This window comes from Convolutriloba macropyga, chromosome 6 (genome assembly GCF_964194025.1).
Source record: "Convolutriloba macropyga chromosome 6, txConMacr16.3, whole genome shotgun sequence".
Classification (NCBI taxonomy): domain Eukaryota; kingdom Metazoa; phylum Xenacoelomorpha; order Acoela; family Convolutidae; genus Convolutriloba; species Convolutriloba macropyga.
Genome location: NC_134473.1, coordinates 21,574,349 through 21,601,057, shown reverse-complemented (window position 1 = coordinate 21,601,057; position 26,709 = coordinate 21,574,349). Strand labels below are relative to the sequence as shown.

Sequence of the window (26,709 nt, the reverse complement as noted above, 5' to 3'; positions counted from 1 at the left end):
ATTTGATATTAATTATCTTTCTGATGAACTTGATTGCATATACAAGGCATGGTACTGCGGAATCTCTTAACGTTTTTAACTTTTGAAATTTTATTCTGAAGTTATTTACCTTTTTTATTGCGTTTTCTTTGATCAAAATGGCCTTTTTCTCAACTTGCTTTACTTCTGTGCGTAATTCTCAACAATGCAAAATTATTAGAAAGTCTTTTCATTTTTCGAAGCATTTCAAAATATGTAACTGAAATTCTTCAGTGAGTGTTAGAGATGCTGATAGATTGGCGATGGAGAGTGCTTTTTTGAGCTAAACAGTAACAATAATATTTCTAAAACATATTTCAGCAGCTTGATAAGGACATATTAGTACTATTTTTTTGAATATTCAATAGCCCGGAACAAGTTTTCAGAGTTGATCAGTACTTCTCGAGTGAAAATCACCTCTGATACATTAAAATCAGTACTGATCACGTCCTGTTTCATGTATTATTACTTGTCAAGACATGTGAAGATTTGCACAGACTTGTCAGGTGTAAGCCAAGTCTTGGCGAAGACTTGACAAGTCGTGAGTCAAGTCTTGACCAATTTGAAAATTTCCCTTCTGCTCACTGGTAATTATTTTTTGAGCGGGCAGAAAGGAGTGGCCATGACTGGTACAATTGAGCTATTTCAGATTTTTTTTTGTTTTCTGTCAAGTGAAATTTGTGGCAGGGCTCGCATTTTCTTGCGCTTTTTTTAACCATTTTGAAAGTTTTCGAAATCGAGCTAATGTAAATGCCGTATTTTTCGTTTCAATGCGAAATGAACGAAATTCAACAGTAGAAACTGTGTTCTAGACTGGCTAAAGACTTGCCACGCCTACAAGTTGAATCAAAATGACCAAGTCTGAAAAGTGAAAGTGATCAGTGTACTGCAACAGTACTGATCCATGAATTCCAGTTTTACTGACTCAGAACTGTAACATTAGAAATACTGAATGTTTACCTTCTGCCAATCAAAGACTGAGAAAACAATGTTCTTCTTTATATAGCGCTAAATCAACTAGTTATAGTCAGTCTATTAGTTATGTACAGCATGTGTATACCCTTGATTCCGGTGCTGTATTGTATTACTACCGTGTTAATAGAAGTTTATCTTCAGTGTTTTACAGAGTCAGTTAGTCTGAGAGATAAAGCCTACTTCGGGCGCAGAAATAAATAGCCCTGCCTCTTTATACCTTAAGGCTAAAAAAGGAGCCCGCGTTGGGTCTGCCTTACCTGGTGCGACCAGTGAGTTGAAAAACTCTAATCGTAAAAAGAACTCACGCAAAAACAAAAATTTTTCTCCAAAAGAGACTTAGACCTAGTATTCATAACTTTATACTCCGTTATGCACTTAATATTTAGAAAAAGAAGGGAAACACAATCCCACCAAATAATTAAACAAATAACCAACTAAACACAAAACTACCCAAATTCAGCCACCACACAGGACAAACCTCAACTCAATAGAACGGAGACTCCGAAGAATTACAATTAACTGTTCTCACACAACAGAACACCTTATGTGCGATATCTTACTTTTTAAAGTTTCACTCTACCATAACCAAGATGAATTTAACATACTCTTAAACACAGCAAAACAACTTAAATACCACTATTTTCCAATGAAGTGACATTCTCTCTTCTCTTTACCAGACAAAGTTTAAGAAGTATCTCGAATAGCTTCTCTTTCATATTTTATTGAGATCTAAGGAACTCAGCTCACAAAAGGCACAATTCTATTTTGTTTGCGACCCTCTCACTGATAAATATAGATCTTTCATCTATGACACTTTATTTTGTCCATTGTCAGACACTTTATTTGAACTTCTTATTGGTGTTTGGACGGAATTACAGTCATCTGATAGAGCTGACGCATTAAGAAAATCGTCATTCGAATTTCTAAAGCGACTAGCATCAACACTAAACACTGCAGCTCAACAATCACTGAAATTAAAGCGTACAAGAAATCGCTTGTCAGGAAGTTGAAGATTACACTCATGTCATAAAAACACACATCAGCTCTGTAATAGATGCAGATCTACCAGAAGAAGAGATATCAGATTGTGTCACACTTTTGTCTTGGTATATTCTGGAAAAATCTAACACGACAAATTTTTTCAGCTATAAAACTAATAGCGGATTTTAAATCCTCAGTTAATGGATAAATTACCAGAAACACTACACTACATTTATGATCCTAAGAGGTTTCCAGAAAGTTTTATAATCATCTGAAATTATACAAAAACTAATAATTGATCATAGAAAAACAGATCAGAAATCATAATGCTGAAAACCAACCATTTATTTTTAATTACATCACAGGGAACACAAATGCATCCCTAGAAGCATCACCAACTGAACAAAACATAGATAACATGGTACATTCACAACCAATGGACTCAATTCTAAGTGAAACCAGGGGAACAGATTTTATGTCCTTGTTACTAGACGAGGGGATACTTTTCTCGATCACTAATAGATTTAGAAAATAATAATAATAATAATGATAATAATGATAACCGCACTACTGAAATTAATAATCAGACAAATATCTACGAGAATCACAGAATAATACAACCCAAAAATTTAACTAAACTAACACATAGTACAGACCCATTAAAAACAAACCTTCCACTTTTACCTAATGTAAATACACCTTTACCACGCTTCCTTGAGTTTTAGTCCACTTTAAAACTGAACCTGTCATAATAAATACGTCAGCCGAACCAGCATCAACAAACAATTAAAAAAAACTCCCAACAATTATTAAATTTTGTTTGACAATTAAGTTCATAAAACAATCAGCAAACAGCAAACGCTCCAATTCTTTACCATTGCTAACCACAAACCAACAGCATTGGAACCACAGCTTCCATTTCCACACTTAGTTGAGAAAGTACCCCAAGAGAATATCTCATGAGCACAAATTACATAAAATGTACACAAAACCCACCCTTTAATCATCTATCAGTAATATATTGATGGATATTGACAATTTCACTATAGATGATGTGCGCAATAGGGAACACGATATTTCAAATGGGATCACTACAACAGTAGTACGACAAAAGTACTCATTTGATCCAAACCTGAAAGGAAAACCACTGTTCCAGGCAAGTCTTTCCACTTGCTATGAAAAAAGACACATAAAACCAGTCGGGAAACTAAACTTCAAAAAACAAACGTTTTATCAAACAATGAAAGATAACAAAAACTTTCGGAATAAATAAGTCACAAAGTTTATAACTAGACCCCAAAGTTTAAAAACCAAACCAAAGTATAACAATTATAATTGCTCTAATAACTCCAGATAACAATCACCAAATCACAACAGAGATGGAAATCGTTCATGACGACCATTCTCATTCAACCGCCAGAAATAGTCAGAAATGTAAGCAAGTATATTTACTCATTTCTAGGCCAAGAAGAAACAAATGAACTAACATCTAAATATGAACAAACAGAAACAAAATGTATCGGAAGAACATCCTATGGAAGAAGAATTCAATGATTAACTATTGGAACACAGCACGGATATTTTAAATGTCAGGAGTATGTAACACTCTCACAGAACAATACTTCCGTTCTATATCTTGTAAGAGTAACATTTGGGTATTACCAGTTACAATCTAGACACAACAGTCACTTGATAATACAGTTTATCCACCAGATCTCAAGTTGATTTTCTAATAGACTCACCAGCTACACTAAATATTTTTAATAACGAAAAAGGAACGAAATTAAAGAAAGTCACAATTGACAATTGAAAACGTAAACATTTGTTCTCTCAGCAGCAAGTAAAACTAAACTACAGTCACACGGAAATTGGAAACTGATCTTTACCCAGGATTAAAAGTATAAAGAAAACACTAAAACAGAGTAATTACACTAAACTTCCACGTATCAAACATTAAATATAATAACCTAAGAACACCATTCCTAGAAAAATTTGTAAAATGTTTGTCTGTAAAATGTTTGTCTCAAATATCAGAGATAAATAATAATTATGAGACGAATTTTCTAAAATTCTATGAATCCTCCGCGATACCATATAACTCACGATTTTTTCCAGTTATTGGAGACCAATATATTTTCAAACATTCGAATATCGAATTTTAGCTTATTCACTTACTGCATACGAGTGTAAAAGTAAATAGACAAACAGAACTAAAAATAATACGTCCAAATTTTTGTGTATACCACAACGCAAAAATATGTTTTTTTCTATTGTGGATATTAATAACTTAGAACAACCTTTTCAATCTTTCATACAAATCCTCATTCAAAATCCTTTAAACCATCCTCTTTAAAACTGTACTGTCTAAAATTTAACCAAACAACAAGAACGTGAATATGAAGCACACCAAAAATTTTTTCACTTACCTTTCGAAATTTCACTATTCACTGAAACGAGAAAACCTTTCTTCGAAAGTTCAGTTTCATACACACCAAACTGAATCAAACACAGCTTTAACAATAGTACAACTTTCAATTAGGTCTGAAAAGTGTTATGCCACGTCTAATTTTGATGTAGGAAAAATCAAAGTTTGATTAAATCTTTCTCTGAAATCCACAGCAGTAATCAAAGAACAACAGGCTAATTTTCTACCCTGACAACTACAAGAAAGAGTACAACACTTACTCGATATATTGACACTTCGTCATTATTGCACCTGTAAACTCAGAATCCCTAACCGCAGGAATAACATTAACCCAGTAATCATGCTTAAAAAGGGAGAAACACAAAAAACTGTTTAGGACGCTCGTCAATTAAAAACGATGATTGACAATACTAATTGTAGTTGGCCATAGAGCCAATAAAAATTATATTGAAACGGAAGAAAGGACCCGATTTCTCAATTGCCCTCATGAAAAGTTCATATAACCAAATGTCACTAGTAAACCTTCACAACGGTTAATCAATTTCGTAATTGCAGGACAACAACACTGCTTTAAACGATTGTTTTATGGTATATCAATCGGCACAGCCGCTTTCTCGTCGTTTATGAGCAGCATATTTGAACCACTGATTCGACTAAACAAAATTAAAACATATCTCCACGACGTCTTTAAACAAGACAGTATAATGTTGAAAAACAATGTTGAAAGCTGACCCAGATAAAGATTCAAAAGAGGACATCAAACAAAAAACAACTACATTCACCCACTTAAATAAAAACATTTGGTGGCTTTTTAAAGCTACACTCATACAAAATACAAAGAAATTCGAAATTACGTCGGATTCTTAACATTTTTATCCTAACACATTTATAGCCTACAGGAAGTATCAAGACTCTTATATCTCGAACTCAATTATACAGTAGACTTTAAAAGGACACCAGATCTACAACAAACGTTTGATATAGTTAAAAAAGAACTCACAGACAGTACACTCCGTTTCGCAATCCCTAATTCAGTAGGACCAATTTATATTTTATGCGATGCCTCAAAAAATTGCATCGGAGCGGTTCGTCTCCAAAAAAAATCAGTTTGGGAAAATCGAAATCTTTTCAGCAAAATCTTGCCTCTCTTCTAAATCTCAACTTCGACTATCAACTATTCTCAGAGAATGCTTAGCGGTGATTTAAGCACTTTCGGAATACAAATTCTTTATTGAAGTGTCACAACACCTTTTTTTATACGCAGATCACAAACCTATTCTCTTCTTGATTACACAAAAGAGTAAGCCAAATTACAGAGTTTTTGAATTCCAATTCATCTTAATGAAATTCTCAAACTGACGTTGCAGTTAACGCCTTAAACGTAATATTTGATAACTGGCTAGTCAAATTTAGAATGCACGATATTCTTGTCACAGATAAGATAACGGAAAAACATATATTTACGCAGAATTCACACATTTTTGCTGCATATACAATATACAATTTGAACCACCCACACCGTACGCACCGTTGTCAAATGGACTAGTAGAAAATAGCAATAGACAGCTAAATACATTTCTTTGCACACTTTTAGATACGCAATACGATACATGGTCACAGAAAGTAAAAACTTTCCCTTTTGCATTTAACACTCAAGTCAGGACAAATATGAACCTTTCAACATATGAACTTCTTTTCGGTACAAAACATAAGAAACCCATTATGTTCAATTTATGTTCCACTACATATAGTTTTGGAAATTGTAATCCCTCACAAAACTCACCATATTAATCTTTCCAAAAATTTACGCACACTAATCACCTCCGTCACCATCCTCAAATCAAGAAATTGCAAATACGAATTTTCGCTCATTGATTTTAAAATCGTGAAAAAGTACACTCAGATATTTATAATGATGTACACAATTATCCGAATCAAACCGAACATTTACGCAATTCAAAAATTGCAGTCTTGGAGCAGCTCAATCACTGAAAAGTAACAATTATGTTTTTGTTGTATATAAAACTCCGCAAGCGGAAATTTCAAAAAAGATACAACCACAGAAAATTGGCCCTTGCTTAATAATTGATACCCCAACTATGGTATTACATAAATAAGAGGTCTCCTGAGGTAAACAAATAACTCGTTATTGCAGTAACACGGTCCCTTACTACCCAAAAAAACTCTTCGTTCAAGAACAAAGAGAGAATTATTTCTCTGATAACTCGTTATTACGACTTCACCCTCAAAAACCGACATTTTGTCCATCAAAATCCGTCTCGTTAAAATTAGACAGCATCAGTATACCATCAAATGTACATACGAACCCTTCCCCCAACTATTTTTTACCCTGTCAAGGCTATCCGAGATAAGCTCGAAAAAAACACTACTAGAGATACCCGCTAGGAAAACAACCGACAGAAGACTACAGAGTCCTTATACCACAGACAAAAATTTTGGCTTCACGAACAGCGCACTTCAAAAAAACACATATACCATTTCTATCATATACAAAACCTTCTCTCTCGCTTTAGCTAGCCAAATACAATTTAGTTTCATTTTTTAAATACCCTTGAAAAAGATTCACAGCAAAAGTACAGTTCAGTTCTCCTACACAGGAGGGATAATTCAATTAGTTTTTTCGTTTCTCTCCCCCTAGTACAATTACTTTATCTTGGAAAAATCATAAAACTCTTTCACTAAGTTAAAAAAGCACACGGAGTATCTTTACAACTGCTACAGTAGCAGAACCACAAAACCCCCTCCGTCAGGAAATAGAAAAAGAGGAATACAGGCCATTCCCCACGACTATAAAAGAAAATAAAATAACTAAAAATTAATTTAGTAGTCGAACCACACATTGGCCTGTAGTATTTCCCCAATATCATTAGTTTAAAGAGAAATGACTTGGTAAATTTTTTTTCACGAAGAAAAGTTGTGGTCAGGCCCAACTGCATTAAATAAAATCTCTGCACAATCCTCCTTGCATGCAACCCAGTTGTCCCTCTTTCTCTCTCTTTCCTGATTAGAAAAAATAAACTCCAACTTCTCACTCTCACAACTCTTTCAAATACTTTTTCTCAAATACTATCCTCCTCACTTCTTTTATTCTAAGGTGTTTCAAAATCTAAATTGTTCATATTTTTGTTTTTTACTCTCCTAATAACATAAGAACTGTCTCACAGTACAGTTCTTGTACTTAAAAAGAAAGCTTCCAAATCAACTCACAACAACAAAAGCCAACCAGCTCGCAGCAGCCCTCTCTCAATATTCAACTCTTAGTGAAAATTATCTCTATCGACTCACAACAGACAGGCAGGCAAACAAATTCGCAACACAGAGTTGAAGTGTTGTTTCGAGGGACTCCTTACGCCGACACTTTTAGATTCATACAATGTTTTGAAACAAAAGAAATACGCTTTCGAGACATCTTCTAAATTTTAGATCACTTTTCATACTCACACACGTGTTGTGGTTGCGTTTTTAATTAACCGATTGTTATAACGATCACATTGCTCTCTTTTATCTCCCAGTCTTTCCACCACAAGCTACACCAAATATTTCTGAACTTCTCTACACCGATATAGAGTATAGCATCAAATTAGACGCTATACCAGCCTCGGATGATAGAAAGTATGTCAAAGAACTTCATAAATTGGATGAAGAATATTAGAAACTCGCAAAACAAAGATGAATAGCCATTTATAATTTTCTCCTTTGAAACAAAGGATTATACAATTGAAGAGTTACTAACAGTTTTCTCGGCTGATTTTTTAAATGCCATCTACCAGCATAATTTCCTCCCACCAGAATCACTCTTCGCAGCAATTACAGTTAGTATTCCTACTCTAAATTTACTTAAAATTGTTGTTCCATCCTCAAATCCTGATGAAACATTCTATTGTGATCACTGCCTCACTTTGGACCAACAACAAACGTCCCAATTGCGTCACAAATCATTAACCCAATACTAAACCCAGTGCTCCCCTGGTCTCAGAATCACCTATTTACTCACACAGCGACGCCACTAAACAACCCACCCACGAAAGTTATCATTTAATCTCTTTAAAAAAATGTCACAGGCAGGAGAATCCGATGATCAACCAAACTCAGTCATGACTACTGCAAAATCTCTAAAAAGACCTGATTGTACCGGACGCTCCAATCCTATATAGCCCGCACCCGGTAATCCCAAACCCACCTATCAAACTCAAGCGCAAATACACCCAGCGCAAACACATCAACAAATAAAAACACAAATTTTAATGCCAAACGCAAACTCGGGCTTTATCACAAACGCAATTTTACAACAAACACCCCTCACAAGTGCTTCATCACGAGTAACACAGCCTGAAATAATAGAAAATTCTAACGCACCACATTTTTTTTACACAACCAATTAATTTTGCTAACCCAAAAAATACAAATAGATCAGAATTGCCGACACCAATTCCAACTGTATCAAATATAAACCAAATACCACAAGGCATAAGTCTTGTTTCAGACACTTTCAATTCAGAACCACTTAAATCTCAATTATCTTCACCTAACCGATCACAAATTTGGAATAATTCTTTTAATCCGCCACAAGGATCAGTAATAAAAAATGGACGCTTGCTTTCACAGGCTCACTGGAATCACTCTTTTAAAATAGTCAATTCATCACCACTGTTTCAAAGTTCACTACCACTCAATTTTACAGGTACTTGAACTATAATCACTCTTAGCTCAAAATCACCCATTTCTAACCCAGACCAACATTCTCATCATTGTACTGGAGAACAACCAGGCACTACAAGAACATATACAACACTAGCACTAAAATCTGATCCAAAATTTGTAGTCCCCCCTTTCTCTTTGAAGACCAAAATAACGATGAAAAACTACATAATTGGAAAAACCAGGAAAAAATAAACCAAATAAGATTCCACCAGTACAGAAAGAAAAAGCACACGATTCACTTAAAAATCGAAAATCACGTTTTCAGTTGAATTTGTAGTTGAAAAGGATAAACGGATTTTCCATCCACAGGCAGCTGCACCACCAGTTTTTCGAGTAAAAACAAACCCCTCAACCTTCATTTGTCAAGAAAAACATTATAAAGTTGACAGATACACAATAACCACATCATGATATTTTTTTTAACAATCCTTAATCTGGACTCTCTTACACATGTCTATTACAAACCTGCTCTCAGTTTTACTTAATTTATTGGTTTCCTCGCCAATATTTTTCAAACAGCCAATCACAATTGATAAAGGTAACATCACCAGTCCAACACCAGGGGTACCAGACCCGGTTCTTACACGCTATGCCTGCTCTCCGCAACATATCTCAAATAGGCATAATTATGAGCTCAAAAAAATTGGCGATTGTAAGATCAAACCAGCTGATTTTCAAGTCCTACCTGCCTAATTCACCATTTTTCGCAAATCCTAACACCTCAAGTACGAGCATATGTCAAATCTTCAAAAACCAACGACCAGGACAATTTTTGCCACAAAATCTCCCTTAAAAGAGGTCTCAGGTTTGATCACGATAAATGGTATCTTAACAATAGGTAAGGACCTTCATTTCACAAAGAAATTGAAGCTCGCAGAGAATTTGTTTGCTTTGGTCTCGTGAGTAAGCAGCACTATCACACAGAGTCAATACAGTTTGATTTGCTTAATGATTCGCGTTGGCAAGCTAGCATAGAAGACAGACAAGGCCGTGTTCAAATAGATCGCTATCGCCCTTTTGTTTTTCAACACGGAAATCTTGTATATAATCCCATCGATCATCATTATTAATAACACATGGCTAATTGCCCGGGAAAAAACTCAAAACACGATTATCATGTCAACCACACATTGAGATGGTTACTTCAATTAACTAATAGCACACTTAGTTTTGATCCCAAATTAGAAAGTGTATACTATGGCAAAACACACAAGAAATTTAATATTGAAACGGGATACTGCCCCCAAATCACGCTACTAAAGCCAGAGTTTTTAGGGAACCAAACGACCACTGTCAAATTTTCGACGTAAGCCGATCAATTGCTTCAATGATAAAATTCCATAAACGTTACTTTCCGGAAGCACTAACAAATAATGAAATTGAATTCGCACATCAACACAATCCACACGTGTACACAGACCGCTTTCAAGATCATATTTATGATGAATCTGCACTTTCTCGCTTTGAAGCCCTCACTAAACCCCTTTAAAAATGTAATGAGGATCGCCCTTACCACGCTACACAATATCAAAGAAGATTTTGACTTCTTCACAGTCAAAGCTTTGAGGGAATTTAAGGATGATAATCCCTAAAAGTTCTCCATCTGTCACTCGTCACACAAAAGCAAACATTAGAAATGGATATGTAATCGCCCAAGAAGCACAGGTTTAAAAAAAAACAATTTTTTCTGAAAGCAAGGATGCTTTGTTACCGTATCCTAATGTACAAATCGACGCTAAACTTGATTACATGGCCAGCCGCGTATTACTTGAAATAGACCTCACGAGTCTTTCAATATACAAACATTCTGTGATCTTGATCACGAGTTGAAACAGACCACCTTCATACTATTAACAAAAAATTCCCACTTGTCGGATACATAATCACAGGTCAGCGGAACAAATTCGCAACACTGAAGATTTCAAATGTTATTTCACTTTTCCGATTTGAAACCGTCTCTCCGTCACTTTATGTATTAGGAAATCACTGTTTTAAGCACATTCCTATATACTATCATAATAAACTTCTATTCGTAGGTTAAGTTACACCAAAAACATTTCCTTGGTCTATTAAAGCACCGTTTAATAGAGACAACTTCGATCAACAAATCTCACTAGACGCGGATGGCGATGACTCATACCGCTCAACGCCCTACCCGATTAAAACGGGAACCCACGTTAAAAGATTCACGCCGAGGAAATTGCAAGGCGCTGCACCCGCGCAGATTTCTCTGCACAACAACTTGGCATGTATTGCCAAAAGGATTGGACTAACTCAATAGATAAAATGAAATTTAACCAATTAGTAGATGACACTGCTGAAAACTTTGAAGTTGCACAAGCAATTAATTTTGCAGACCTTGCAAACCAGGCTCATATACAAGCACATTTATCACAAATACAGAATCATTGCACAAATTATTTTGATAGTGTTTTATTAACGGAAAAGAATTTACACTTCATCGTCTTGATTTGCTTGACCTTATCAACGGCGACTGTTTGAAAGAATCCCTTATCGGATTCCTTGGCTACCCATGGTACGTTTTAAAAGAATAAGCCATTGTATGGACTGTGTTAAATTTTCTTCAGTGCCCATTTTGGACTATTTCGTAGCGCATTTAACGCATATAACCATAAATCACTTTTAGGACCTAATAACACATTAGCTTAAATCATAACTTTCGGATACTTTGAATTTTTTTCACAAGTTATTTTCCACGTCTTGCAAACAGATTCCTCTCCTTATAAACCACCATTACCAAAGAAAGGAAGTAGACACTTTTTTTGTACATAGACCACCTTCGAGATCACTTTTATAATGAAAACGCACTTTCGCGCTTCGAAGCACTCACAAAACCCACTTACAAATGTAATGAGGACCGCCCTTACCACGATACACAAAATCAAAGATGGTTTTAACTTCGTCACAGGCTAAGCTTCGTTGGAATTTAAGGATGTCCACATGACAATCCCTAACAATGCAACTTCTGTCACTTCTTACACAAAAGCAAACATTAAAAATGGATATATAATACCCCAAGAATCACAGTTTTATAGAAAATTGGAAAAGTACAAACAGAAAATTTGAAAATTTCTATTAAAAAATCTCTCCTGTAAACAATAATTCTAAACAACATAGAGCGTCAACTCTTCCCTCAACGCTTTTTGACTGCTACGAACTACCAGTAGAAGAACCAAAATATGAACCTGATTTTAAATATCTTCACTTACACACATTTATTCAAAAACGTAAAAGCTCAGAGTTTTGTCAGTATCTATGGATTCTTCTGAGGATACACCGGATTATCAGGACATCCCACAAAAATTTAAATCTGACAAAAACTCGTATATGACATCTTTTCTGTTTTAGTGACATCACAACTGTCAACCCCAGCTCTCACGAAGGATGTTCACAAGTTCCTCCAAACCACGACCCAACGGCGTACGACCTCATTGCGCTGGATGTCGATGACATCTTGCCCTCGCCGTTGACGACACTGGTGCTGCCTCCTCAAATACTTGAGTAAGTATGCGAAATGCAAACAGCGGTCCTCTGAACGATGACCCAGGCCTCTCCACAGCCACAGCTTCTGGACTCAGCCATCTATGCTCCGATGAATCCTGTGTCATCAATCGCCATTTCCCCCTCATTATCGGGAGAGTTACCCATATGCATTGCGAGCCAAACAAGCTTACTGACGGCTACAACAGGACCCAGTGGTTCATCACACGAGCTGCTACTACAGAGACAGCAGCCGTTGCCACAGCCACCACACTCAGTTCAACAGGGGCCACAACCAACACAAACGGTGCCACAGCCACCATAACAACCTCCACATAGATTTTCCTGGGCCGATGAAGTTGCAGCGGAACAATCGGGTCGCTCAACACCGGAAACGGTGGTCCCAAATTCGGCTTGCTCCAGAAGGATTCACTGCCCTCGCCTTCGCTGAAGACCTCTCACTTACCCTCCAACTGTGATTCCCACTCCTGGTTCACAGCCCACGAAAATCCACCAATCGAGATATGGAGTACCCACAGTTCATTCATCTCAACCCCATTCGTCCTTCCCTCAGCCTCCACTATGCGGCCGACCAACCTCGACCGACAAATATCCTTGTACAGACCCTTCACCACTGAGACGTCCCGAGCAACCACGCACCAGACCTATCCCGTGCGCGCATCACCGACTCAGGCCTCAGAGTCGCTTGCTAGGTACAAGGCAAGCCCGCCCAGAAGCCCACTGCTCTCGTCCTCCAAGCAACGAGAAAAGCCCCTTGATACCACACCAGGCAAATTTCACAGAGCACCTGGCCCAATTTTTTAATTTCACCAGTTTGCGAATCCTCTGCGTTTCAACACGCAGCAGGGTCTCAACGTCCCCGGGAGGATAAATGATGGTTCAACATTGCCTCACCACACGTTGAAAACAACAGCCAGCTCGTGTTCCTTAGGACAGCTAGAAATTGAATATGAAGTTGAGGGATGAGACAAGGAGGGATGTCTTCACTTTCTGATCAACCCTCGCTTCACGGAAAGGTTCTGGCACCTCTCAAACTATTTTGTCGCTCTGGCCAACCGCCAAAACGATTATCTAATTACGATGTTTACACGGGACGTTGCTCCTAACCGTATTTATCAAAAATACAACCCCTTCTTTCTTCAATTTGGCTTCTTACATCCAACATAAATGCATGTAAATAACTAACAACACAAAGTGAACAGAACATAGATGCTCCGTACAATCTACAACTATCTCTTTGTTCAACGTCACTTCCACCGGAACAACCCCCTAATGCACACCGTTTAACGCCTACAATGTGCCAACACTAAACTCACTTCACCTTTTTTCATGAGTTACAGCTACATACTTAACCGACTTACAGTAAAGGGACACTACGCAGTTTTGACCAGCTCAAAGATTTTTTCCAGTTTTCGCAACTCTGCGCCAAGACGCATCGCCCGATACTTGTCCCTCGAGTACCTCCATTGTGTAGAGGAAGGAGCCACAAAGTTTATGTATGGACACACTTTTAACATCCTCTACAAAGACTGGACAGTGGACAAGTTGGCAAATAGGGAACTGACACCAGAAAAGTCAAAACGTCTTCAAACTTCTTTTCACGATGCAACCCCACTGTAACACCGACTTATACGTCCATGCACTCGCCGCCAGTCTCGCACGAGACAACGAGTTTTTGGAATTATTCAGGGATCCTTTTCCTCGATTGAAAACAAGAATCTTTTCTTTTCTATTTTATCTGGTCAGAGCTTACTCGGCAAGTATTAAACTTATCAAAAGTTTAGGGGATTAGGTAGCTCACACAGTACCTAAAACATGGATTTCCATCAAAAGGTAAGCTGCTAGATCAGATTGGAACAAACCATGTACCAGATGGTAATAAAAAAGAAATCTCCTTGTACAAACCGACACAGACAACGACTACAAAACGATCCTCCATCTGAGAACAAACAAATCCCCACAACAGGACAGTGAGAGACAGTTGGGTACTGTAACAGGACTGACGCTACTAACCAGCACCTAACTGGCACCTTCACGAGCTTCACACTTGCAAAAGATGTGGGCTACTCACTGACGACTCTACTAAATATTTCACTGACAGGGACTTCAGGCACAAGGCACCGACTTCAACACAACGAAGATGGCATATTTCTGCTACAACTCACAAAATCATAAAATTGTTTTGTTAAACTTTTAACCCCGGATGGATGTAGCAGTAGAAATACTGAATGTATACCTCCAGCCAATCAGATAACGAGAAGACACTATTCTCTTTTATATAGCGCTAACTCAACTAGCTTTAGTTAGTCTATCAATTAGATACACCATGTGTAAAATCTTGACTCTGGTGCTGTATTGTAGTCCCACCGTATTAATAGAAATTTATCTTCAGTGTTTTACAGAGTCCTGAGAGATATAGGTAAGCCTACTTCGCGCTCAGAAATAAGTACCCCAAGCTCTTAAGGCTGCAAAGGGAGCCAACCCTGGTTCTGCTTTAGTACTGATTCGAAGATTTGAAGTTAAGTTTTGGACATCTCGAAATTTTTCGCACCCACTTTTTGATTTGAAAATAGTTTTTAAAAAGTTCTTCTAACATTGACATAAAAAGTTGGGGACCAATTTCCAGGAACTTTCTGTCTAATTTAATATTTTAAACTGACATTTGGAATTAACTAAGCTCGTTTTTTGGCAATCGAATTAGTAATAATGAAGTATAAGATATTTGAATTTTTATCTGAACAATTATGGCTAATCAAAAATTTGTATTAATATGCAACAAATTTTTTTGTGGTCCTTGGTCGAAAACTGCTGAAAAAAGTTTAAAATATTATTGAGTCCACCGATACAAGCTTACAGCTGTGATCTCTTTTACTGTTTGCAGATTTGGGTATCCCTACTTGTTGAGTTCTTCCGATGACTCAGTGGCTTATTGGTTCCCGTACAGAAATCCAGGGAGTCAACTCACTTACTGGTTTTTCAAGAACAACGTCCTTTGCACAGACCAACCATGGATTTGTGGAATAAGCGGTGAGTAACATTTTAGTGATCTGAAAAGCAGAGTCCCTTCCAGACAAACAAGTCCTGAGTTCCTTGCATTGATCTGGGACAACCTCTCAATATTATATTTCCCAAATGGCTTTCATTAGCTCCCGGGCCGAGGTGTCAACGCTAAAAAACGCAAAATTTTGTAAGATTGGCGTTGAATGCGTTGAATTTATGTAAGATCTACGCTTAAGCGTAGATCTTACATAAATTCAACGCATTCAACGCCAATCTTACATAATTTTGCGTTGAATTTTGGCGTAGACCTTACATATTTAGCGTTGAATTTTAGCGTAGATCTTACATATTTAGCGTTGAATTTAGCGTAGATCTTACATAAATTCAACGCATTCAACGCCAATCTTACATAATTTTGCGTTGAATTTTGGCGTAGACCTTACATATTTAGCGTTGAATTTTAGCGTAGATCTTACATATTTAGCGTTGAATTTAGCGTAGATCTTACATGAATTCAACGCATTCAACGCCAATCTTACATATTTTGCGTTGAAATTTGGCGTAGATCTTACATATTTAGCGTTGAATTTAGCGTAGATCTTACATCAATTCAACGCATTCAACGCCAATCGTACATAATTTGGCGTTGACTTTTGGCGTAGATCTTACATATTTAGCGTTGAATTTTAGCGTAGATCTTACATATTTAGTGTTGAATTTAGCGTAGATCTTACAAGAATTCAACGCATTCAACGCCAATCTTACATAATTTTGCGTTGAATTTTGGCGTAGATCTTACATATTTAGCGTTGAATTTTAGCGTAGATCTTAAATATTTAGCGTTGAATTTAGCGTAGATCTTACATCAATTCAACACATTCAACGCCAATCGTACATAATTTGGCGTTGACTTTTGGCGTAGATCTTACATATTTAGCGTTGAATTTTAGCGTAGATCTTACATATTTAGCGTTGAATTTAGCGTAGATCTTACATGAATTCAACGCATTCAACGCCAATCTTACATAATTTTGCGTTGAATTTTGGCGTAGATCTTACATATTCAGCGTTGACTTAAGCGTAGATCTTACATAAATTCAAGACATTCAACGCCAATCTTACATATTTTGCGTTGAAATTTGGCATAGATCTTACATATTTAGTGTTGAATTGTAGCGTAGATCTTACATATTAAGCGTTGAATTTAGTGTAGATTTTACATAAATTCAACGCTTTCAACACCAATCTTACATATTTTGCGTAGAATTTTGGCGTAGATCTTACAAATTTAAGGTTGAATTTTTTGAATTCCATTTCCGACCACTTTATTATTTCAACTTATTTTCAAGTTTTTTTTCAAAAAGTCAATTTTTTCACTGTGTCGACCCCTATACTTCACATGTGAGAAAAGTGAAGTCAGCAAAAAAAACACTTTTTAGTGCTCTTTTATAGTGCAAAATCCATTGAGACAATTTTACCTTTTTTTTGAAAAATCAATTTTTTCACTGTTTCAACCCCTATGCTGCAAATATGAGAAACGTGAAGTCACAGAAAAATCATTTTTTAGTGCTCTTTTATAGTGCAAAATCCGTTTCAGAGCATTTTACGATTTCAAAACTTTTTCAATTTTTTTTCGAAAAATTAATTTTTTCACTATTTCAAACCTTATACTCCAAAGGTGAGTAACAAGAAGTCAGAAAAAATCTTTTTCAGTGCTCTTTTATAGTTTTTTTTTCGAAAAATTTATTTTTTTTACTGTTTCGACCCCCACACTAAACATTTGAGAAAAATGAAGTCAGCAAAATATAACCATTTGCTCTCTTACGGTGCAAAAACCATTTCAGACCATTTTAGGAATTCAAATTTTTTTCAAATTTCAAAAAAAACTTTTAAATTTTTCCCAGTACTTCTCACATGATAAATGCGTTGACTACGTTGAAATTATGTAAGATCTCTTCTGAATTCAACGATAAATATGTAAGATCTAGGCTAAATTCAACGAAATATATGTAAGTTCTACGCTAAATTCAAAGCAAAACATGTAAGTTCTACGCTAAAATCAACGCAAAATATGTAAGATCTACGCTAATTTCAACGCAAAATATGTAAGATCTACCCTTTATAAGGATTGCGGTTCTTAAGAAAACCAAGGTACGGTGGCGCAATGGTAGAAGAGGCGACCAGTAAACAGGAGGTCAGTGGCTCGAGTCCCATACCAAGAGTTCTACGCGTTGATTTTTTGTAAGATCAACGCTAAATTCAACGCAAAAATATGTAAGATATACGCTAAATTTCAACGCAAAATATGTAAGATTGGCGTTGAATGCGTTGAATTCATGTAAGATCTACGCTAAATTCAACGCTAAATATGTAAGATCTACGCTAAAATTCAACGCTAAATATGTAAGATCTACGCCAAAAGTCAACGCCAAATTATGTACGATTAGCGTTGAATGTGTTGAATTGATGTAAGATCTACGCTAAATTCAACGCTAAATATTTAAGATCTACGCTAAAATTCAACGCAAAATATGTAAGATTGGCGTTGAATGCGTTGAATTCATGTAAGATCTACGCTAAATTCAACGCTAAATATGTAAGATCAGCGGCTACTGGCGTTGACAATTTGGAAAATTCACCGCCATTTCTTACATAATTTTGCGCTGAATGCGTTGAATTTTTGTCTTTAAAATCAACGCATTCAACGCAAAATTATGTAAGAAAATTGCGGTGAATTTTCCGACTTGTCAACGCTAGTTGCCGCTGATCTTACATAATTTTGGCCAAATTCCTCGGCCCGGGCTCTGGTCTCAAATTGAGCATCCAAACAAGCTAGGTTAATTAAATTTGGGCTAATATTTTTATGAAAAAAATTTGAGATGTTAGACTTTGGTGCGGATAATAGAAAAATATAGTCGATTCATGATGTTTATCTACTAACAAATCATTTATCTATGTTTTTTCTATTATTTCGTGCCTCAAAAATACCTCTCTTTATTTTCCCGTTGTTATTTTTTGCAGGCAAAAGCAAATATGTTTCATTTTTGTAACAATCATTTTATAGGTTATTCGCTCTTTGAAACACGATAATTGGTTGAACTGCGATAAGAATTTGCTATGGGTAAATTTTGGCTGAACAAAACGGAAACTTGTAAAAGTAATAGGAGAGTTGAAGAAAAACTGCCTGCCAATTTTTGAAAATATATCACATTATGCAATTTTCAGCGAGGGAATAGAGTTTATACCGGATCATAACTGTTCTCAGTTAAACTCTATTTTTTTCCTTTTTGTTTTTTTCAATAGTGTTAGAATTTTTTGAGCAGTATTGAAGACGTGTTTTTAGGAGGAGATACTTCTAGAAATGATACACCAAAGAGAGATCTGAAACCAAAAAGGGAAGAGGAAGAACAATTATTACCAGATGATTTGCCGAGACGACACAGATGTACCATTTGCTGAAATCGTAGAACACCATTCAGCGCAGATTTATGACCAATAAATTTGATAAACCAAACCACTTAAATTTAATTGTTCCAAACCCTATATGATCAGCTAGCTGAGAGAGCAACTAAATGATCAGCTGGTTTTTCATCAATAGTGAAAAGAACCGTTCTTCGAAATTAACATTAATTTGAAGAGTTGACGGGGTTCAAGGTTTTGTGAACAATCGGCTGATTATAGCAGTTTGCTCACTTTTCCGTAATTTTCATTCATTTTTTTGGTACCAAATGTTTAAAAATAATTAATTTAATATTGTTGGTCCTAGTTTTAGACAAATGGTGATTGTTGATTTGTTTCCTCTGACCTATTTTGCTGGAATTAAGGCTTTTTGTGAAAAAAGGGCGCTAAATCCATTTTTCTTGCAAGTTTTTTTTCAAAAATGTCAGATATAAATAAATGCCAGAAAATAAAAACGCAATTAAAACAAAAAAGGTTGAGGTGTTTAGTGTGGAACTTGAAATTGTTTTGTTTAAGTGGGTGACCTCAAGTTTCCTAGAATGAAAAATGATGAAATGGTTTAAAATTTTTCTAAAAGGAATTTAGAGAAAAGCAAGTGCATAATTTTTTCCTGTGAACAAATTTAGGAATTGCATGTGAAAATTGAAAGTAAGTTTCAGACTGGGAATTTACAGAAATATAGTTCTGATAAAGTTTCCTGTCAGGAAATGTCTGAAATGTAAGTTTGTGGCAAGAATTGCTGCACCGGGTAAATTTTTGCTTTAGAAAAATTTTTCTGTTGTGCATTACCATTGATTGTCAATTTCAGACAAAGCAACAGCCATTAGTTGCTACATTTGTGACTTTTCTCAATTCTTTGGAAACGTAACAAATCTAGAACAATTTCAGTTTTTTGACATAATCATTTCAGCTTCCCATTTTTATAGGGACGTGCCTTTAACTTGCTCTTTAATCGTAGAATGCTTAAATTGACAGTCCTAATGTACATTATTGTAACTTGCATGTTTCTCAATTATCGCGAATTTTTGTTGTCCCTTGGAAACCATCTGAAGCATTAGCCTTAAAATTTCAATTACACTTGCTTAATTCAAATATTCATCTCAAAATTTGCCACTGTTCTCTCAGACCATATTTATATTTTTTTAAATCAGTTTCATCGGTTTTGCCTTGTTTTTGAGAAAAATATTGCATATGTTTAGAAATTTTATTTTGATCTTTGAAGATGTTATTTTGTTTTAACAGAAATGAGTAATTAACTCACTCTATCCAACATTACAATTAAAAACGATATCCGTCATTGAAAATTGATGTGTCTAATAATAGGCGACTCTAAATTCATTTTTCATCTTTATCTCCAAAATTGTTAACACTTTGCTATTCTGTACATCTTTTTTGCTTCTTTTGAAATTGAATATCGCGTTTGAATGCGGTAAAAAACATTAAATCAAATTTTATCTCGAGAAAAATGATTCATAGTTGAAACTAATGCATTCTGTTAAAAAATTGTCTGTAAACTTTTGCTTTTTGGGAGCTGTTCTCCTTTTTGCCCTATCTGGCTGTTTATTTCCGAATTGCCGTCCATTCCAGCTATTTATTGGGTAACCAATGGGTTATTGTCGAAATTTTTTGCAAAACATTTTTAAAAAGGAAATTTACGTTGTTGATAAATTTTACCAGTTGTTTTTCTTGATTTGTAGAAACATTCGAAGTCTAAATCATGTTTTGATTAGTTTTTCAGTTCTGCAAGGTATAATTTAAACTCGGAGAAATTTGTGCTTTTGACAGAGAATTGTTATTTAAGACTAAAAAGTAAAATGTAACTGTTGCGCGTTTGTCAAATATCAGTTGTGCATTTATAGCAATTGGGAACTTAAATTTGGGGAAATAGAATAGAGGCATAAATTTGGGGAAACGGTTCGCTGCTGCAATAAAATTGGTTCAACCATTGCCAGCTCTTGAAGTTACCAGAAATTGAGCTGTCTACTAGTAGCATTGGAAAATTTGCGTATTTTGCAACTAAGATCACCAGCAAACGTATCCTTGTACTGATCAAATCTGAAACTAGATAGAGGCCTTTAATAAAAAATTTTTATTGCCCTCCTCAACAAATTCTCAAAAACAAATATTTTGCTGTTCAAATTTTATTGTCATTTTAAAATTTGTTTAAGCAGTTTCATAAATATAAATTTTCACATTCCACAGAAGAATTCACTGGGATTGATTAAAAAACATTGAAGTTTTTCAACTTTTCTTATTATTTCAATGAATGATCGTGTTTAACATTTTTAGTCGAAGATTTTTCACTCTATCTGTTAGTTGTTATGACTTGAGCACAAATTTAGGACAATCGCGGTTGGAACATTATGTGCGTCTGCACATTGCAGAGTCTCATTGTCTGCAAAGGAGGGCTTATTTAATGAATTAAGAACAGCTGAGTCTGGGTTGAACAAAAAGTACAAATTGCACAACAATTCCCTTACAAAAAAACCTTACCTAAAAACATAAAAATTGTTTTATATTCTTCTGAAAATATTTTCAGATCTAACAATTTTGATAAAGAAAACCAAGAAAAATAATTATGCTTTAAATTTAAAAAAAAATGATTCCAACATATCTCCAGGTGCTTTCATGCCTTTGTCAAATTTAAATGCAAACTAAATGAGTTTGAATTTTTTCCAGACGAAGAAACAGCCTGAATAAAAAATCTAACTAATTTTTTTAGAGCGAAAGGTTCAACGCATCCGAAACTTTTTCTTGGATCTCTTTAATCTTTCTTTTGATCAAAATGACTAAACTACTAGCTCAAGAAAACCGGAGCGTTTTAAAATCTACTGTCTTGTAAGCTTTTGGTCTAAAAAACTGATAAATCAACACATTGTTTCCGAATGAAAGTGAAATCTGCATCTACTCCAGCACTTAAGTTTTTCATTGCTTTATCTAATTTTCTATCTTGAATTTTGATCAGTACACTGGGATGTTTGCTGCTATGCTAATCTTAGTACCGCAAAATATTCCAATTGCACTACTAAACAGCTCGATTTCTGGTAATTTCAAGAGCTGGCAATGGTTGAACCAGTTTTTTCAGCAGCAAACTTTTCCCCCAAATTTAGCAAACATGGAACCAAAAAAAAACAACTACATTCATTAAAAACGATTGCTAATGCTTTCACTAATTATTCCGGGTTTGCCATCATACACTTTTCACTTCAACCCTTTAAAGCCATATATGAAATCTATGGGAACTTTCAACCATATTTTGGGCATTCATACTTGTGGTGCCACTTAAGAATATAAAGATCTAAATTCATGAAGAGATAAAAAAAGCAATATAAGATTACATTATGTTTTTGAAAGAACAAAATCAGGTAGGTAATTCAAATTTCCGATTACTCGGCCACCGTATCCAAATCCAGAATTATTTAAATTGGTGCCACATTACCATAAGTTGTTCAAATATGCAGAAAACTTTTTAAAAATGGATTAGAGTATATAGAGCTCCTGGATATCATAATTATGTCGGAACAATGCAAAAACTATTTGAGAACCACGTATGAGTAATGTAAGAACCAGAAACGGCACCAAGCATTCATGAGATGTTTATGGCGAGTAAAATTGAGATTGTTAAATAAACAAAATACATGTGCTCAGTAACGCAATAACGTACATACGGGATTCTTGTATGCCATATAAAAACTATATTCAAAACTCTTATGCCAATCACAGCAAGACCTTTTAAGAAATTTTTGAATAGCTTTTATGGAACCATATTTGGCTCTTGGGTTCCTAAGAAGAGTCAAGCCAAGGTAAGAAGAATCACTTGCAAAGGTACTCCTGCCTTCCGGAAATTTTTCCAAAGATTCCTCATCATAACAGGCTTGCTGAGAGTTCATATTTTATTGTTAGAGTTTTATGAGAGAATATTTTACGGCAGTATTAAAGACTGTCACAAAATCACAACACCTTGACAGACGAGCAGGCAAATGACTAGATTCATTCAGTTCTTATGATTAGTAGGTTAATTATTCGAAGCAAAAAAATTTCTTTAAGTTTCAGTCTCAGAAAAAGAACAAAAAGCGATAACAAAGTTTGGATTTACATAATATGTTGATGGCCACTGAGATCCTTTTGTGTCAACCTACTACCTAAAAAACTTCTTAAAACCAAACGAAAAAAAATCTGGCTTCAAAAAAGAAAATTTTTTAGGATGTGAAAATTTTATGCTCTGAAAAATAATCAACATTTTAAAAAATCATACCAAGGAGCTCCATAGATATATCTGAAGCAAACTTTTTAAATTTTCCTTCAAAGAGGTGCTTTGTAATTGGCTCTATGTTTTGACAAATTTTTCCATGATATTTTTTTAATCTAATAACGCTTATATTAGCAATACTTCATCGTTTTAGTTAAACGATATGATATGCTAGGCAGTCACAGCATTCAGTAGTCTTGAAGTAAAGTTTGAAAATAGTTTCTGTTATCTTCTGCATATCAATAAATCAAACCTTTGCCGCTCAAAAAATAATGTTTCCAAATACCCAAATAACCTTGCATTGAGAATCATTCAGGCGTTCCACAAAAAGGTACGAGTAGACGCCATAGCTAGGTGAGAAAAGTTTTTGTTAAAAACAATTTCTAATTTTAGGTAAAATATGGATTCAATAATTATTTCGAAAAAACCCCTTTACATTTCTGTCGGTCATATAACACTTCAGCGTTAGGAAATGACCGGTTTGAGATATTTTATGTTTTTTGTTTAAATTTGAGGGCGTTTGGTTGGATTTAGAATGGATTTACATAAAAATGTTGCACGGATATGCATCGAATTTTTGCAATTTACTTTTTGTAATGTTGAATTGGAAATTATTTGGTATTTTTTGTCTATTTTGTCTTCGAAGTACAGTTTAATAGTTTAACAGATAACATAATAACACAGCAGGACAAGTCTTGACCTATAATTAAAAAATTATAATTAATTAAACAAAAAACCAGAACTACTAGGTTGAACAATGAACGTACTTGGAAAATCATTATGAAAACAGTCCGAGCAAGAGAAAAACGAATAAAAACCTAAAAATCAAGTTTACCATTCCACTTGTGATCAAAAAACCACTAGCAAATTTTGTTCAAACACCAATTCTTACTGTATTTTCAAACATCAAAATTACTTGCTTTTTTGACCCACTTCGTTTTTCGTGTGTCCAAAATCATCACTCCAATTTGACATTTTGATTTCGAAACTCATGAAAATGTGTCAATGATGTTAAAAAACATAGCCGCAAGAATTTCGGAAGATACTCAAAGACAACAAAAACAGTCCAATCGCAAAACTAGCACATACCTAAATTAATCATGATAAAACTTAATTGAGATAAAATTATTATAAGAACCGGAAATTAGAAACAATTTTTCTATATTACAAGGGCACATAAAGTCAATTAGGAAAATTATTTAGGCAATAAAGAGTATTAATGAGCTCGCAAAACAACAAGGAAGGTAGAATAAGCGAAAAACGATGAAGGTTATAAATGACACTTAAAACTAAGGCTATTGAAAACATTTAAAACAGCAAAAAATGAAGAAATGAGGTTGAATATTTCTCAACTCTTTGTCATATATCTGAACAGAAAACATATTTCGTAATAAAATAACCTGTACTCAATTGGTATTTAAAAACTCTGTAAGTAATATGCGTTCTTTCAAACCCTTTTTAAGGCAGTATAACAAATTAATCTTCGAAAAATTGCGTTAATTAGCCTTACACTCGGCAAATTAGCTGAACTACATACAAACAGGAAAGGCATAAAGTGCATATTTATTACCACTAACAATCGAACCACTAACAATTAACCCCGAACCTAATGAACTCATAATCAAGCTTCTAAAACTGTCTTAAAAGCGACACGTGAAAAAAAGTTCCGCTCATCCTCTCGAAAAAACCAGTATGAACAAAAAAACACTCTATTTTCTCTCCTCTCTTCCATTTTTTGCAGCACCCAAACCACTTCATTATTTTTCCACACGTTTCACTTCCTTCAAAATTCACTCCAATTAGACTGAATAAAAAGGTATCCTCGAATACTCTTCTTCGAGTTGAAATAAAAATACATCGCCTCAATACAATTCAAATTTTTTGATTTGTCAAAAATTGAAACCGTAATTCAGTATCTCTCAAGATACCTAACTTGAAAACAGCATTCTTATACGATGAATGCTGTTTTCTCATTCTTAATGTTTGCTAAAAACAGTAGTGAACCAGCATTCACAAAAAAAAATTTTGTGTGTGTTTTGATGCAATCCAGTAATCTACTTTTCTTTTTTGCTGTTTAATATCCTGAGTTATTTTACCAATCCAATTTAAATTTTCGCTAGCTGCCAAAAACAAACTCTGGACAGAGTTGCTAAAAATAGAAGAGCCAACACTAAGAAGTCGAAGAATCACAACCATAATTTTCTCTTTTAATAGAAATTTGGGAGCCAGCTGGTCCCCAGTTAATCAGCCCATTTGCGAATCAGAGCTTCTGAATTATTTTGGGGATAAAGCTTTCGTTAGAGGAAAAGAGAGAGCTAGCGTCAGTGACTACAGTTATCGAATTCTGTTACACAATAGAGACGTTTCTATGTGCCAATTGCTCAATTTATAAAATCTTTTCTGACTCATCCGAAAAAATAACGTTATCTTTGAAAACAGTCGAAAAATATCGTCATCGGTCCTCAGACGTCGTTGCAATTAGTATTGAGTATATAAACAAATTTTTCGCAGAAGATTTTTCTAAGGTCAGGTATTTTCTGTAAATTTTAGCATAATTAACTAAAATGAGCAGTCATATCTGCTACTAGTTATGTTTTAGTTTATCAAAAAACTCTATCATCTTAACTCGGATCGAGGCGTTAACGCTTAAAATTGCTTAAAAATCCAGAAATGCAGTGAATGCCGTGAACTGATGTACGAATAAATGAATTGCGGTTTTTAGCACTGGAAAGGGTGGAAGTTGAGAATATTTTTCACTTTTAAGAACCCCAATTCTTACGACAACTCACAGGTAAAAGTTAAGCTGGAACCCTATTGTAGTAATTCTGTGTAAGATATTCGGTGCTTAGCAGCGAAATTTTTGTTTTCAGTGCTTCCTGCTGGGAGAAGTGACAAATTTAGACGCTAAAAACGAAATTCTTACAAAAATCTACAATGAAGTGGAGTGATTTTTTTGAAATTCGATGAAATTCCTCAGATGTAACTGATGCAGTTGAAGAAGAATTGAGAGATATTCAGGAAGTCCGAGATTTGAAAGCGAATACTGAAGTTTTTTTGGTAAAAACTCCAATGAATTAGGTGAAAATTAAAATTTCGCCGCTAAAAACCCGCAAATCTTACAATTATTCATCACTTAGGACAGTAATTCTTACATAAATCAATCTTACTGAATGCTAAAAATAAACACAGTTTGCGGTTAATTTTTTTTTTTTAGTTTTTCGGCAAAAACTTCGACCGGAGAAATGTTGGTAAAAGGAATCATATTTGATTTTATACTGTCCATGTTCGATTTATTAGAACAATCCTTTTGCGAAACCAGAGAAATCATAAAAGATCCTTGAGTTCAATCCAAGTTTTC

General features: G+C 35.0%; 1 protein-coding gene across 3 annotated transcripts in view; it reads left to right on the top strand.

Moving 5' to 3' along the window:
• The window catches only part of LOC142340857 (uncharacterized), a 73,865-nt gene extending 54,659 nt beyond the window's left edge, over positions 1-19,206 (top strand). For all 3 annotated transcript variants that reach the window (XM_075391599.1, XM_075391598.1, XM_075391600.1), the window contains exons 6-7: positions 15,525-15,670; positions 18,987-19,206. In XM_075391599.1, the coding sequence (XP_075247714.1) occupies positions 15,525-15,670; positions 18,987-19,102 (262 nt within the window). In that variant the 3' untranslated portion in view covers positions 19,103-19,206. The remainder of the gene's footprint in view (positions 1-15,524; positions 15,671-18,986) is intronic.
• The last annotated feature ends 7,503 nt before the right edge of the window (positions 19,207-26,709 follow it).